Source organism: Nelusetta ayraudi, unplaced genomic scaffold, assembly GCF_046127955.1.
Source record: "Nelusetta ayraudi isolate G7.1 ecotype Tasmania unplaced genomic scaffold, CSIRO-AGI_Nayr_v1 ptg000053l, whole genome shotgun sequence".
Classification (NCBI taxonomy): Eukaryota; Metazoa; Chordata; class Actinopteri; order Tetraodontiformes; family Monacanthidae; genus Nelusetta; species Nelusetta ayraudi.
The window spans coordinates 3,785,758-3,797,560 of NW_027466103.1; the positions used below are offsets into that span (position 1 = coordinate 3,785,758).

An 11,803-nucleotide genomic window follows, 5' to 3' on the forward strand; every position below is an offset into this window, starting at 1 on the left:
CGTGTCTTCGCTCTTATCCGGCAGATACTTCCACGTCCCGTTTATTTCTGGCAGCGTGGTGAGTAAGCATATTTTCCAAATATTTAGACAGGAACTTACGTAAGATGTGCTCTCAGTATCTATCAAAGTGTGCGCACCACCACTTCTCAGGCCGCGCTCTTAGGCCGATGCTGTTGCCTTAAGTGCCGTCCCCAGGGGTTAGAGGGAGATGGGATGTGGAGGTAACTGCCTCAGAGCAACTTCATATTGACTGACCCTTGCAGCCCCGAGCTCTCCGAGCTCCCGGGAAGCAGAGCCGCCAGACAGGGGTGGCATAACTTTTTAACTGGTGGGCCACAATGGCTTCTACAATGTGACAGAGGGGCCAGAACAGGAGCAGATGGATGGAGCGTTTTGATGACCCACCTCATAGGAGAAAAAAACATATATCATGGGATTTGTAGAAAATGTGCTTTAATGTCAGTTTAAAATGAGCCAAAGCAAAGTTACAACAAATTCAGTGTGTATTTAGCTCTTTATTGAAACAACTCTTAAAACACGGAAAGAATGTATGAAATACAGCTACTGTATGACTTACTGACTATTAATATCATTTCTTCAAATTGGGCAGGCCAGATTACACAATCCGGCCAGCCCAACTTTCCCAACCCCGCCCAACCCGGGCCATAGTAGCCCCCGGGCCATAGTTTGCCCATGCCTGTGCTAAGATGTACAGTCTGTGTGTGTGTGTGTGTGTGTGTGTGTGTGTGTGTGTGTGTGTGAGCCGCTCGTCCATCACGGTGCCTGAATCAGTGAGCAGGTGAACGAGTTGATCAAGACCCCCCTGAGGACGGCTGTGGGGCTGAAATGTGGCCTTTATCTTCTTTTTTTTTTGGGGGGGGGGGGATCCTTGCCAATTAAGAAATAAAACATCTGAGATCAAAACAGAATGACTCTCTGGTTCCGTCTATTATCTGTGTGATGGGGGTCAGATTTGTGCTCGGCTGTTTGAGTCGGAGAGGTGGATTCCTGTCATTTTTGAGGGGGGCGGGGGGGAATCAGAAGGAATTATGGGGCTTATTGCAGGCCTTTATTTCCTTGTCTCTCCACTTTTTGTTGCTATGGTAACCTTACCCCCCTCTTCCCCACACACACACACACACATACACACCTTAAATTGCCCCTTCTTCTTCTTCTTCTTCTTGGCAGACAGATGGGTGGTCTTCTTTGTTCCTATGGTGCAGGTCGCAGGAGGCTGGAGATCAGCAGCAGCAGCAGCAGCAGCAGCAGCAGCAGATGACAGCAGGTCTGAGACGTGCAGTTAGTCGAGCCTGAGTGGCTCGGGTCAGCCGCCGTCACGTTTCCCCAGTGCGACAGAAACAACATCTACATTTCTTCCCAGCGCGCATTCAGCACCAAGTGGAGAAGGTGCTGGCTTCACATTTAACTAAAAAACACACAGCGGAAACGAAGGCAGAGTATCAGAAAGAGGAAGCGGAAGCCTCTCTCACTTCTGCTTATCTTCTTCCGTTAGACCCGGTGGTGATATTTCATTTTCTTTGCTAGCAGCAGGCCAGGTTTGAAAACTAAGCACCGCCAGACCAGGCTGATAAAAATTGACAGGATACTTTATTCAGATTGAGGACAGGACCCCAGGCCCCTTCCACACACACACACGCACACACACACACACACACACACACACACACACACACACACACACACACACACACACACACTTCTAACATCACTGTTGTGAGGAGTTTACACCAGTTGAAGGAGCTGAGTTCAGCTGATTGTGGGTGGAGCTGCCCTCGCGGTCCTGAAGGTAAGAAGTTTTCTTGGCTTTAGAGAAAAACTAAATAAAAAAAATGCTGAAAGGTTTTTGTGTGAAAGTTCCTGTCAAGTCCAGGAAAAGGAAGCCGCCTGCCTGCACATCAAGCACACGGAGAGCCGACCCTCCTTCTCCTCTTCCTCCTCGCTCCCTCATTCTCTTCCCCCTCCTCCTCTGCCTCCCTCCTACTCCTCCTCCTCTGCCTCCCCCCTCCGCTTCCTCGCTCCCCCGTCCCCCTGTTTCTCCTCCTTCTCTTCCTGCCTCCTCCTCTGCCTCCCTCCATCTCTTCCACCTCCTCTTCACTCCCTCCTCCTCCTGCTCTTCCTCCTCCTCGGTCCCTCCTTCTCCTCCTCCTCCTCCTCTGCCTCCCTCCTCCTCTTCCACGCTCCCTCCTCTCCCTGTTTCTCCTCCTCTTCCTCCTCCTCTTCACTCCCTCCTCCTCCTGCTCTTCCTCTTCCTCCTCCTCCTCCTCCTGATCCTGGAAACATCAGGATGACGTGCTGCTGGTCACGTCTGTTAAGTCAGGCTTTGTTACTTTCCAGCGTTGCCTCTCAGGGTATCATTTAAAATGTTCAGAGTCGAGAGGCGAGGCAAGGCTCCGGCAGATCTGCAGGGGATCTGGAGTGTAAAAAAAAAAGTAAAGAAAAAGAAAACACTTTTGCGTCTTCCTCCACGTTGTTGTTGATTTGTTTGACCCACTCAGAGAGACTTTCAGCTGCATCTGAAGCTTCATGAGCAACTGAAGCCGAGTCCCTCAAAGATTTTTTCATTCATACCTGAAAAGCAGACGACGAAAGTGCAATATTTGCACTTTTTCTGATGCAAACTGTCTGCTCCCACGGTGACCTGATTCAACCACAGAAGTTCAGCAACATAGTCCGGGGGCCTGTTTGTTTGAGGAGGAGGCTTTTTGACGGTTTGTTTCCGCAAGCCCTTTTCAGATTTATGTTTTGATTTTTACACTTTCTTCCCACCGCCGACTGCTGCCGCAGGTGCTCAGAGCAGAGACATGGAAGCTGACATTGTGGAATGTGACAAACTGAAGGAGTCAGAGGACACGGACACCTTCCAGGGTACGGGCCCCATTCCAAACCGTTTCCTCTCGAGTTTTATTCATTTATTTATCTATTTTTTGGTGAAAGATTTTATTCAGCCGCTGTCATTCTCTTGAGGTTTCAGGCATTCGAAGCTTTTGTGTGCTGTAGATGCTTTGATGCACAGCAACACGTTGTAATGCCTGCACACAGGGGTCGTCGCCCTGTTTCTCTCTGACCCCCACACCTCCACCCTGAAAGCTTACACTTTACAAATCGTTAATGCAACAGCAATGAGTAAAAAAACAAAAACAAACACCAGTCTGATTTGAGAAATGTGATGCCTGTGTGATTCAGGATTGAAAAGGTCTTCACGCAGACTAACTACTCATTATAGGATTTATTATGCAGCTCATGTAATATTCAGAGCTCTGCTAATTGATTTTCATAATGTATGGAAAGGAATGGGAACCAGTGGCTGTCAGGGACATGAGGGGGGAAAATTAGCAGACAGATTTGTCACGAAAAACTAAATATATCAGAAGTAATAATAAATGCACTTGCTTCTAATATTTTCAAATTAGAAGCAAGTGCCATACGCTTTTTTTTTTTTTTTATTAGTATTATTAGTATTATTACTTAGATCAAATTGAAAAAACATACACAACAAGTGCAGTACAAACATGACAAAATCACCAATAAATACAAGTCGTTAGGAGTGAAATTATTTTGGAGAGTGTGTAACTAAAAACAGACAAACAGGTGAATTTCTAATGTTTTCATTTCATGCCACTATACAACACACTGGACTTAAATGATCTTCAATCCTTAAACAGGATTTATAATGAGATATTTTTGGAACGTATTCTTTTCCCCCACAGACCCCAGTCTTGGGTCATTATTTTTTAAAGGTCCCATATTCTGCCCATTTCCACATTTATATTAGTTTTAGCCCTGTCGAGCAGTCTTGCGGGATTAATTGTCCAAAAAACCTCTGTGTGGTTTCACAGAGTTTCACAAAGTGGTTCCAGAGTCACTTATCACTAAGCCGGAAGAAACGTTGTGCAGTATTATTGCCCTTTGTGACATCACAACGTGCCAGAACTGTGTCTTTCAGATTTTCTGAAGGGTGAAGCAAAAACCCATAGACGTAAATCTTCTTTTGATGAGGAGTTCATTGATTCCATCTCTCCTAAAGTTTTCATAAAATCAATTTTTGAAGGTGCAGCTATACTGTGTATTTTGAAATTTATGAATAACCTGGGTACTTTAAGACTAGTAGAAGATGAATGGGAATTTTGTTTGTAATATTGCAATATCATTTAAATTGAGCAGTTTCCCTTTTTTGTCTTTACACAACAGACGAGCAGAAGCTCATCCAGCCGGCTTCTCTCAAAGACCCCAAGCTCGAGCAGCTGAAGGAGGTGAGGCACCTGCGGCCTGTTCACACCAACTCTTTGTCACCCAACACCCCCCGAGAGCTGCTTCATTTATTTACCCTGGAAAAAGAAAGCCTTTTCTGGAGAACCAACCTGTCACTTTCTCTGTTGACTGTTACCTTTAAGAATATCCAGACCACAACCAACTCTCCCAGGGGTGAACGCTGCACAGGATGCTCATAACAAAGCCAGCATTGCGTGTGTGAGCGTGAATAATATCTGGTGCTTGGGAGGGGAGGGGAGGGGAGGGGGGAGCTGGTGTCGGGGGTTTGAAGGGGGGGTTGGGTGGTTAGGTGGATCAGTGAAATTTTAATGAGCATAATTATCAAAGGTGATGAGAGGCACATCAGAGACTCACGGCAATGAGGCTGCAAGACTCCGCTGGATCTGACTTCAAAACTGGCTTTGACTTGGGGGAAACACGGCAGCACATGCACGGTACCTGCTTCGAGTGGCACGGAAATCTCATTAAGATGTCCCCGTCACGACTCGGCAGCAGAGCTGAGCTCGCACATAAATAAAAGATATTCTGAAGGAACAGTTTGTATTTGTCACGAGTCTCCAGGAAATTCAATGGAGGGAGTGAGACAAACAAGGTTTCACACTGTTTTTCATTTGGCACACTGGTAGAAGTAGAAGAAAATGAGGATGATGATGAAGACGATGTGTTTGATTTCATCTGACCATGCAACAACTCTTTTTTTTTTTTTTTACTCTCTCTGTCTCTCCCTCTTTCGTCTTTCTAAATCTTGGAAGGCATTGGTTTTGTGGATCAATAGCACTTTGAAAGCAGAGCACATAGTGGTTCAGAGCCTGGAGGAGGATCTGTACGACGGACTGGTCCTCCATCACCTGCTGAGTAAGTTAACGCACCTCAGCTTGACTCAATCTGAAGGTTTTAAGCAGTAAATGTAATCCATTTCAAGTCAAACAGAAGCCTGGAAATACTATTTTCTGGAGAAATCCAGAGAAATCCTTTGGGTAAATAATTGTGCGCAGCTGCTATGCTGCAGACCAGGATGTCATTTGTCCTTGATGGTGTTTTTTTTTGTTGTTGTTGTTGTTTGCAGCCAGGTTTTCGGGCGTCCACCTGCCTGTGAACGAGATCGCCCTGACCAGCGCGGCTCAGATCCAAAAGCTGCAGGTGATCCTGGAGGAGCTGGACCAAAGACTGGGCCTGGAGGACAGAAGCCAAATCAAGTGGGACGTCAAGCGTGAGTCACGCAGCCAAATGGGCCTCGGCAGCAAAGCAACAAGTCGGCAAATGTTCCTCTTTCCCTCCTGGCGGACGGACAGCTGACGGGATCTGTTGCTGCCACAACAGACACTCAAACTGTTGGAGCTTTCAGTTTTGGGCAAAAAAAAAAAAAAAAAATCCTGACATGATGGGGTTCTGCTTTTAAATTAGCTGCCAGTGGGTGCTGCGTGTTTTTCTGCTGATAAATAAGGAACTCAGAAGTAAACACGAGAAAACATTTGTCAAATACGATTAAGAGTTCAGATTTAACGGCTTTTCCTCCGCAAAATGTTCCTTTTGCATTCATTCATTTAGCTTTGGCTGAAATTTGTCAATTTTCTTTTCAGCCAATCTATTTATTTTGCCATAACAACTGTGGTCAAATGTCATTTTAATCCACACGCCCTGCGCATGCACCAAACAGGGCGTGTGGTAATAAATGAAGCCCGTGAAGAAGAAGCCTTTAGTAATCCCACATTAGGGAGATTTGCATAATTACAGCAACAAAAGAAGGAAAATTATAATAATGAAAAAACTAAAGAAATAAGATAAAAATATTTATAGACTATGAAAGGAAAAAAACAAGATATTTACATTATATTGACAGTTGGATTATTTTACAAGTCATGTGCATCCTATTGACAGATAAATAATCATTTTATTTATTTTTTAAGGAAGCGTCATTCATATTAATAGTTCTGGTCAATGTTCTGTCCCCGTTTACGGGACCATGTTTCCTAATTCCACGTGTCGAATGAACATCATGGCCAAAACTCCTGGTTGATCACTGAAAAATGCTTGAAAAAAAAATAAAAAATTGCAACAGGAGGGCAACAGAACTGGATTGCGTAGCCGCAACAATGGGCCAGCGGCAGCCGTTTCATGGGATTCGTGTCGTGTTTTTGTCTCCGGTTGGTTGCTGGAAGGTTGGCGACTTCTGCCATGTCAACACATGCTGTTACTTCTTCTTCTTCTTCCCCCATGTTTCTGTTGCTGCGCCGCCCGCCCGTCTGTCAGTCATCCACAACAAAGACCTGCTGGCGACTCTTCACCTGCTGGTTGCCATGGTGAGGCGTTTCCAGCCTGAAGTGGATTTGCCAGCGAATGTGAAGGTGGAAGTCGTGGTGGTGGAAGTGAGTTCCGGCCTTCCCCATCCTAACCGCTGTGCCATCCTGGGGCATTTGCTCCCTGCATCAAATATTTGTTTTGGTTGTATTTTCTTGCTCTTTTCTTGAACTCAGGTCAGCAGAAATGGACTCCAGTCCCACGCGCAGACGGAGGTCCTGACGGAGGAGCGGTGAGCCCCTGTTTTCTTCTCTGATCCCTGCAGATGCTGCGAGAAGCTGAACTCACCTCCCACCTTCCTTCTCTTTTTTTCCTCTTCCCTTTTTCTTTTCCCGTTCTGATCCATCAGAGACGGCAGCTCCGACTCCCTTGGCGCCACACAAAGTAAGTAAGAGAGAGAGAGAGAGAGCCGCCCCGTCATCGACCTGATGTGACATTGGCGAGTGTCATCAAAACACCCCAGCGGCCCTGCCGACACTTTTAACACACTGCTGCTGCTGCTCCTGCTGCTGCTGCCGTCCCACCCCCAGGGGAAGACCCCATCGACCAGCTGCTCGGCCTCCAGGCTCACAAGGTCAACGCAGTGAAGCAGGTATAAAGACAGCGAGAAGTGCTAATGCAGCTCAGGGAGCTTTTTTTTTTTTTTTTTGCTGTCCCTCAACGCCGACAGCGAGGGTCCTCGCGTTTGCTAGCTAACAAAAAATTGATGTTTTTCTGTATAATATTTTTTGCGGCTGCAGCGCTGAAATGTTTTCTAGTCTGCTGATGTTTTTTGAAACTCCAACCTCCGTCGCGTTGCACCCGCGTTCAGTCACTCGTGGGCTGGGACGGAAAAAAAAACAAAAAACTCATGCATAAAAAAGGTTTTTAAAGCAAATGACAAACCAAGATGAAGTCCACACGAGTCAAGCTTTCTCACATTGAGAGCTCAGCTATGCCGTTTCTGGGTTAGCCCTCCCTCCACCTAACCACTCTGGTTTGACCTAACCAATACATGATGATTTTTTTTTAAGTGCGAGCGATAGGTTAGCTCTCACTGCGAACTTCCTTCCAAATAAAGCACTAAACTAAACCAGCGGGAGAAGACAGGAAGCAACCGGCCACAAAGTGCTAACATAAAAACTAGGCTGTCCGTTGTGCAGGTTTATTCCCTCCGCACCAGCCGTTGTTTACAGCCGTCTTCTTCTTCTGTGTTTTTTTTGTTGTTTTTTTTCAGAGGAGCTTTCAGCAGCTGCTCTTCACCTTTCTAGATCCCAGAACAGTCGTGGGCAAACTATGGCCCGGGGGCCACATGCAACCCCTTAAGCTTTTTAAGCCGACCTGCCAAACTTGAAGAAATTATATTAATAGACAGTAAGACATAAAATAGCTGTATTTCTTCCAGTTTTTCAGTGTTTTTAGAATCATTTCAATATAGAGCTACATATCGTGGGGACTTCAATACTTTATTGATCTCCAGGAGAAATTTGCATTTTTAGCAGCTTGGCAGACCTATTGTAATTAATTAAAAGGCATACAAAGAGCAGAACTACAGTATAAAGAGATATAATGAAAAGATATAATAATACAGTTTTAAAAAATATCTATATATATATAGATATATAAATATATCTCTATATTTATGTTGTTGTGCTTGTATACCGTTGTGCATAACGGTAGTTAATACGTAAAACAGTTGTGCAATAGGCAGTTAGGCAGCTCGGTCCCTAAACTTGTTTTTCCATTTCCACCCCCTCCCTCATAAGGCCATACTACACTTTGTCAACCAGAGTATGTCCTCCTTGGGTCTGCACGTTGATGATGTGGACCAACAGGTAGGAGACGGCGGCACGTCCGGGGGCCTCTGCTGACACCTCGTCACCTCTTCCTGTGTTCTCTCTGCTCCAGTTTGCTGACGGTGTGATTCTGCTGCTGTTGATCGGACAGCTGGAGGGCTTCTTCCTCCCGCTACACCAATTCAACCGGATCCCTGTCAACTCCGCTGAGATGGTACGCAATGCATTCACAGTGACTTCCTCACAAGTGAGAGAAGAAGACATCATCATCTTCTCGAACCTGCTCACACAGAGTACAGTCAGTTCGCAGTCCAACAATAAATGTTTTCCTTTATTTATCTTTTTTTTTTTTTGCACTGCTCTGTTTCTAGGCATCAGATTGACAAAATCTGAAATGATGCCAGTTTCAATCAGACACAATGAAAGATTTGTTCCTTATACATTCCTTTAAGGAAGGCTAAAAACAGATGCTTTTTGGAAATTTAATGGTGTGGGTCTGAGACAAATAAAATAAATATATCCAATGTTCATAATATGTACCCTTAAAGAAAGCATAAGCAAAGCAACAATCATCATTTCTTTGGCGTTTAATCTTTTGCTTCAGCTTGACAATGTGACTTTGGCCTTGGACCTTCTGAATGACTGTGGATTCCAGATGGCCAACGTGGAGCCACAAGGTGAGAAACCAACACACATCAAACATAAATCACAAGCCTTGGAGCCCCAAAAAGCTAATTCTGTTGATAACCTCTCTGAAGAGGTTTTATCTGTAGTACCTGTGTGTGTGTGTGTGTGTGTATGTGTGTGCGTGCGCGTGTGCGTGTGTGTGTGGAAGGCGATTGCCCGACTCCTCCGACTTGATCCGGCCTGTGTTAAATTCATATCTACCAGTGCTGCAGAGGGAGAGATGGAAGAGTCTGCAGAATATGAATGTGTGTGTGTGTGTGTGTGTGTGTGTGTGTGTGTGTGTGTGTGTGTGTGACGGCGTGTCTGCGTGAGTATCACTGCAGGTGATTGGTTCAGCCCGAGGTCATTATGATTCATTTAGAGAGGAGCAGCCGGGGAGACAGTCTCCAGGGCACGATGTCACTTTTGGGGAGGGGTGGTGCTGATAGACACAGGGATTTAACCTCGGCGCCATCTCCTGCCCATGCATGCGCGTGCGTGCGTGCGTGTGTGCGTGCGTGTGTGTGTGTGTGTGTGTGTGTCTGTGTGCGTGCTTGCTGGTAGGAAGATGTGTTATCTGCATTCATGAGCGCCGCTCAGCCTGATCCCAGGGAGGATCCTGATTGTATCCGCTCGCCGAGCGGCTGCGCCCGTCACGTTTCTTCCTTTAACCGCTTCTGATTTTCCATGCCGTGAAATCAGTTTCACACTCCAAGCCACTGCGACGCGCTCGCTTGATTGGACGCCACACTCATGCATTCATTTGACCACCTGAGATCCGATGGCCTCTTGGCGAACAAACGTTTGTGTGTTGAACGTTAATTATTGTGAGCGAGTGCTTATGTATGTATATGTATATAAATGCATATATGCATATGCATATATGTGTGTATGCATACGTATATGCATTGGTGCATATGTATGTCTATGTCAACAACATATTACACCTGAATTACACTGGCGGATGGTGTGTTTTGAGCTTCCTGGAGGTCCAAGTGCTTCATCAAGGGCTAATCCAACTGCCCGAGGAAACTTTAAGTCCAATTTATCGACTCAGATAAAAATAAGCGCTTGGAGGTTTCATTGGGGAAACGGCGCTCTCCGGTTTGTTGGCGGAAACCATTGAGTCCCGCTGCAAACAACCTTAATCTCAGCCAACACAGTCTGAATGGCTCTAAAGCCGCCCGCCTGCCCGCCAGATCCTTATCCACTTAAACCAGCAGCTGACTCCGCTCGAGCTTCTGCAGGTGAATGACGGCAAATCCCTGCAGGTTGCAGAGATTGAATGCAGGGATGTGTTGTTGTTGTTGTTGTTGTTGCTGTTGTTAATGTTGCTGCTGCAGCAGCAGCAGCAGCAGCAGGTTAATCTCCCAGTTTACCTGGCTGTAAACCAATCACATCTCGGTTTTTGCTCTCTCTCTCTCTCTCTCTCTCTCTTTCTCTCTCACTCTTTTTCTGAAGCCATTTGAAGTAAAGCCATCAATAAAGAGGAGAGGGGTGAACTCGCGCGACGGATTGACTTACCGACTTTTCCAAACGCGCAAATCAATCAGTGGCAAATGCAACCCCCCCCACCCCCTTGCAGACGTCTTTTATGACTCTGTGTTCTCTCACAACCTGTGCCCCGCCCTCCCCTCGCTGTCCCCCTCAACGCCACCCCCTGCCTGCCAGCCAGATAGCCAGGAGCTGCGCGATAACTGTTAGTGCAATGCCAGGCACAATTAATCTAAGTCGGGAGCGAGCGGCTAATTCGATTCATTTTTGGTGTGTTTTTAATTACCGACATAATTGCTGTGATGGAATGAGAAGTCCCAGCACACTGGCTCTAAAAGTGGAAGGCGCTGTGCGCATTAATCAGGTTAGCCGCCAGCAGAGTCGATCTTTATGCCACATTTGCTCAGTTAGCCCATTGCACGAGGGGGGGGGGGATTTTTTTTTTTTTTTACTGGGGTTTGTTTCCCACCAAGGACACATTGATTGAATCTCAAATGTAATGTCTTTTTTGTCCTCCTGATCTATGACCTCTCGGGCTGGGTCGCGTAAATGCTTATTAGCTAATGTTGGTAAAAGCATCTTTGAGTGTGTTTTCACTGCCTCGCTGTCTTGGCAAGTACTGACTGTTTCCTGTGGATGGCGCCGCAGATATCGTCTCTCGGGACGTGGCTGCCACCTTGAAGGTCCTCTACGCCCTGTTCAAGAAACATAAGGGGAAATAGGAGACAAGCCAGGAGAAAGAGAGAGAGATTCCACCAGTTGGACCTCAGGAGGAGAGGATGACCGTGAGAGGGTTTGATCAGCGTTTGGATTTTCTTTTTCCTGTAAAGTGTTGCCAGGTTGTACATTTTTCTGAAGTTCCCATGTGTCATATTTGGAGGGATGTCTTCGGATGGAAGAGAAAGTACGCATGTATTAAAAAGCAGAACCCATTACAAATCAATAACATGTTTTAATTCACTAATAATAATAATAATTATAATAATAATAATAATTATAATAATAATAATAATAATGAATATGCACTTGAAAGGCAGGTGAACCTGTTATAATACAACCCACCTCCCATATCTACTGATATACTAATTGGGATTTCCTAATTTTTCACGTCCATAAGAGCTGGTTTAAGAAAGAATGTGAGGTCAAGTGGGACAACAGAAAACTGGGATTACGCTGCAAGATGCCTTCTCACCTTTAGATGCTAGGAAATCTTACACACTTGGCCTTTTGAATTTTGAATTACTCTTTGAATATATGTATTTTTAAATACCTTTGTGTTG

At 45.6% G+C, this 11,803-nt stretch overlaps 1 protein-coding gene across 2 annotated transcripts; it reads left to right on the forward strand.

Annotated features, from left to right (window-relative positions):
- The first annotated feature begins 1,589 nt into the window (after positions 1–1,589).
- On the forward strand, positions 1,590–11,469 carry parvg (parvin, gamma). Of its 2 annotated transcripts, XM_076038102.1 has the most exons (13): positions 1,590–1,807; positions 2,806–2,886; positions 4,210–4,271; positions 5,043–5,145; positions 5,357–5,500; positions 6,541–6,656; positions 6,765–6,820; positions 6,938–6,972; positions 7,119–7,180; positions 8,334–8,402; positions 8,476–8,577; positions 8,968–9,040; positions 11,172–11,469. In XM_076038102.1, the coding sequence occupies exons 2-13, from the start codon at positions 2,823–2,825 to the stop codon at positions 11,243–11,245; spliced, it is 960 nt and encodes a 319-aa protein (XP_075894217.1). In that variant the 5' UTR covers positions 1,590–1,807; positions 2,806–2,822; the 3' UTR covers positions 11,246–11,469. The 2 variants fall into 2 exon arrangements, with proteins under 2 accessions (XP_075894217.1, XP_075894218.1); XM_076038103.1 differs by lacking the exon at positions 8,334–8,402.
- The last annotated feature ends 334 nt before the right edge of the window (positions 11,470–11,803 follow it).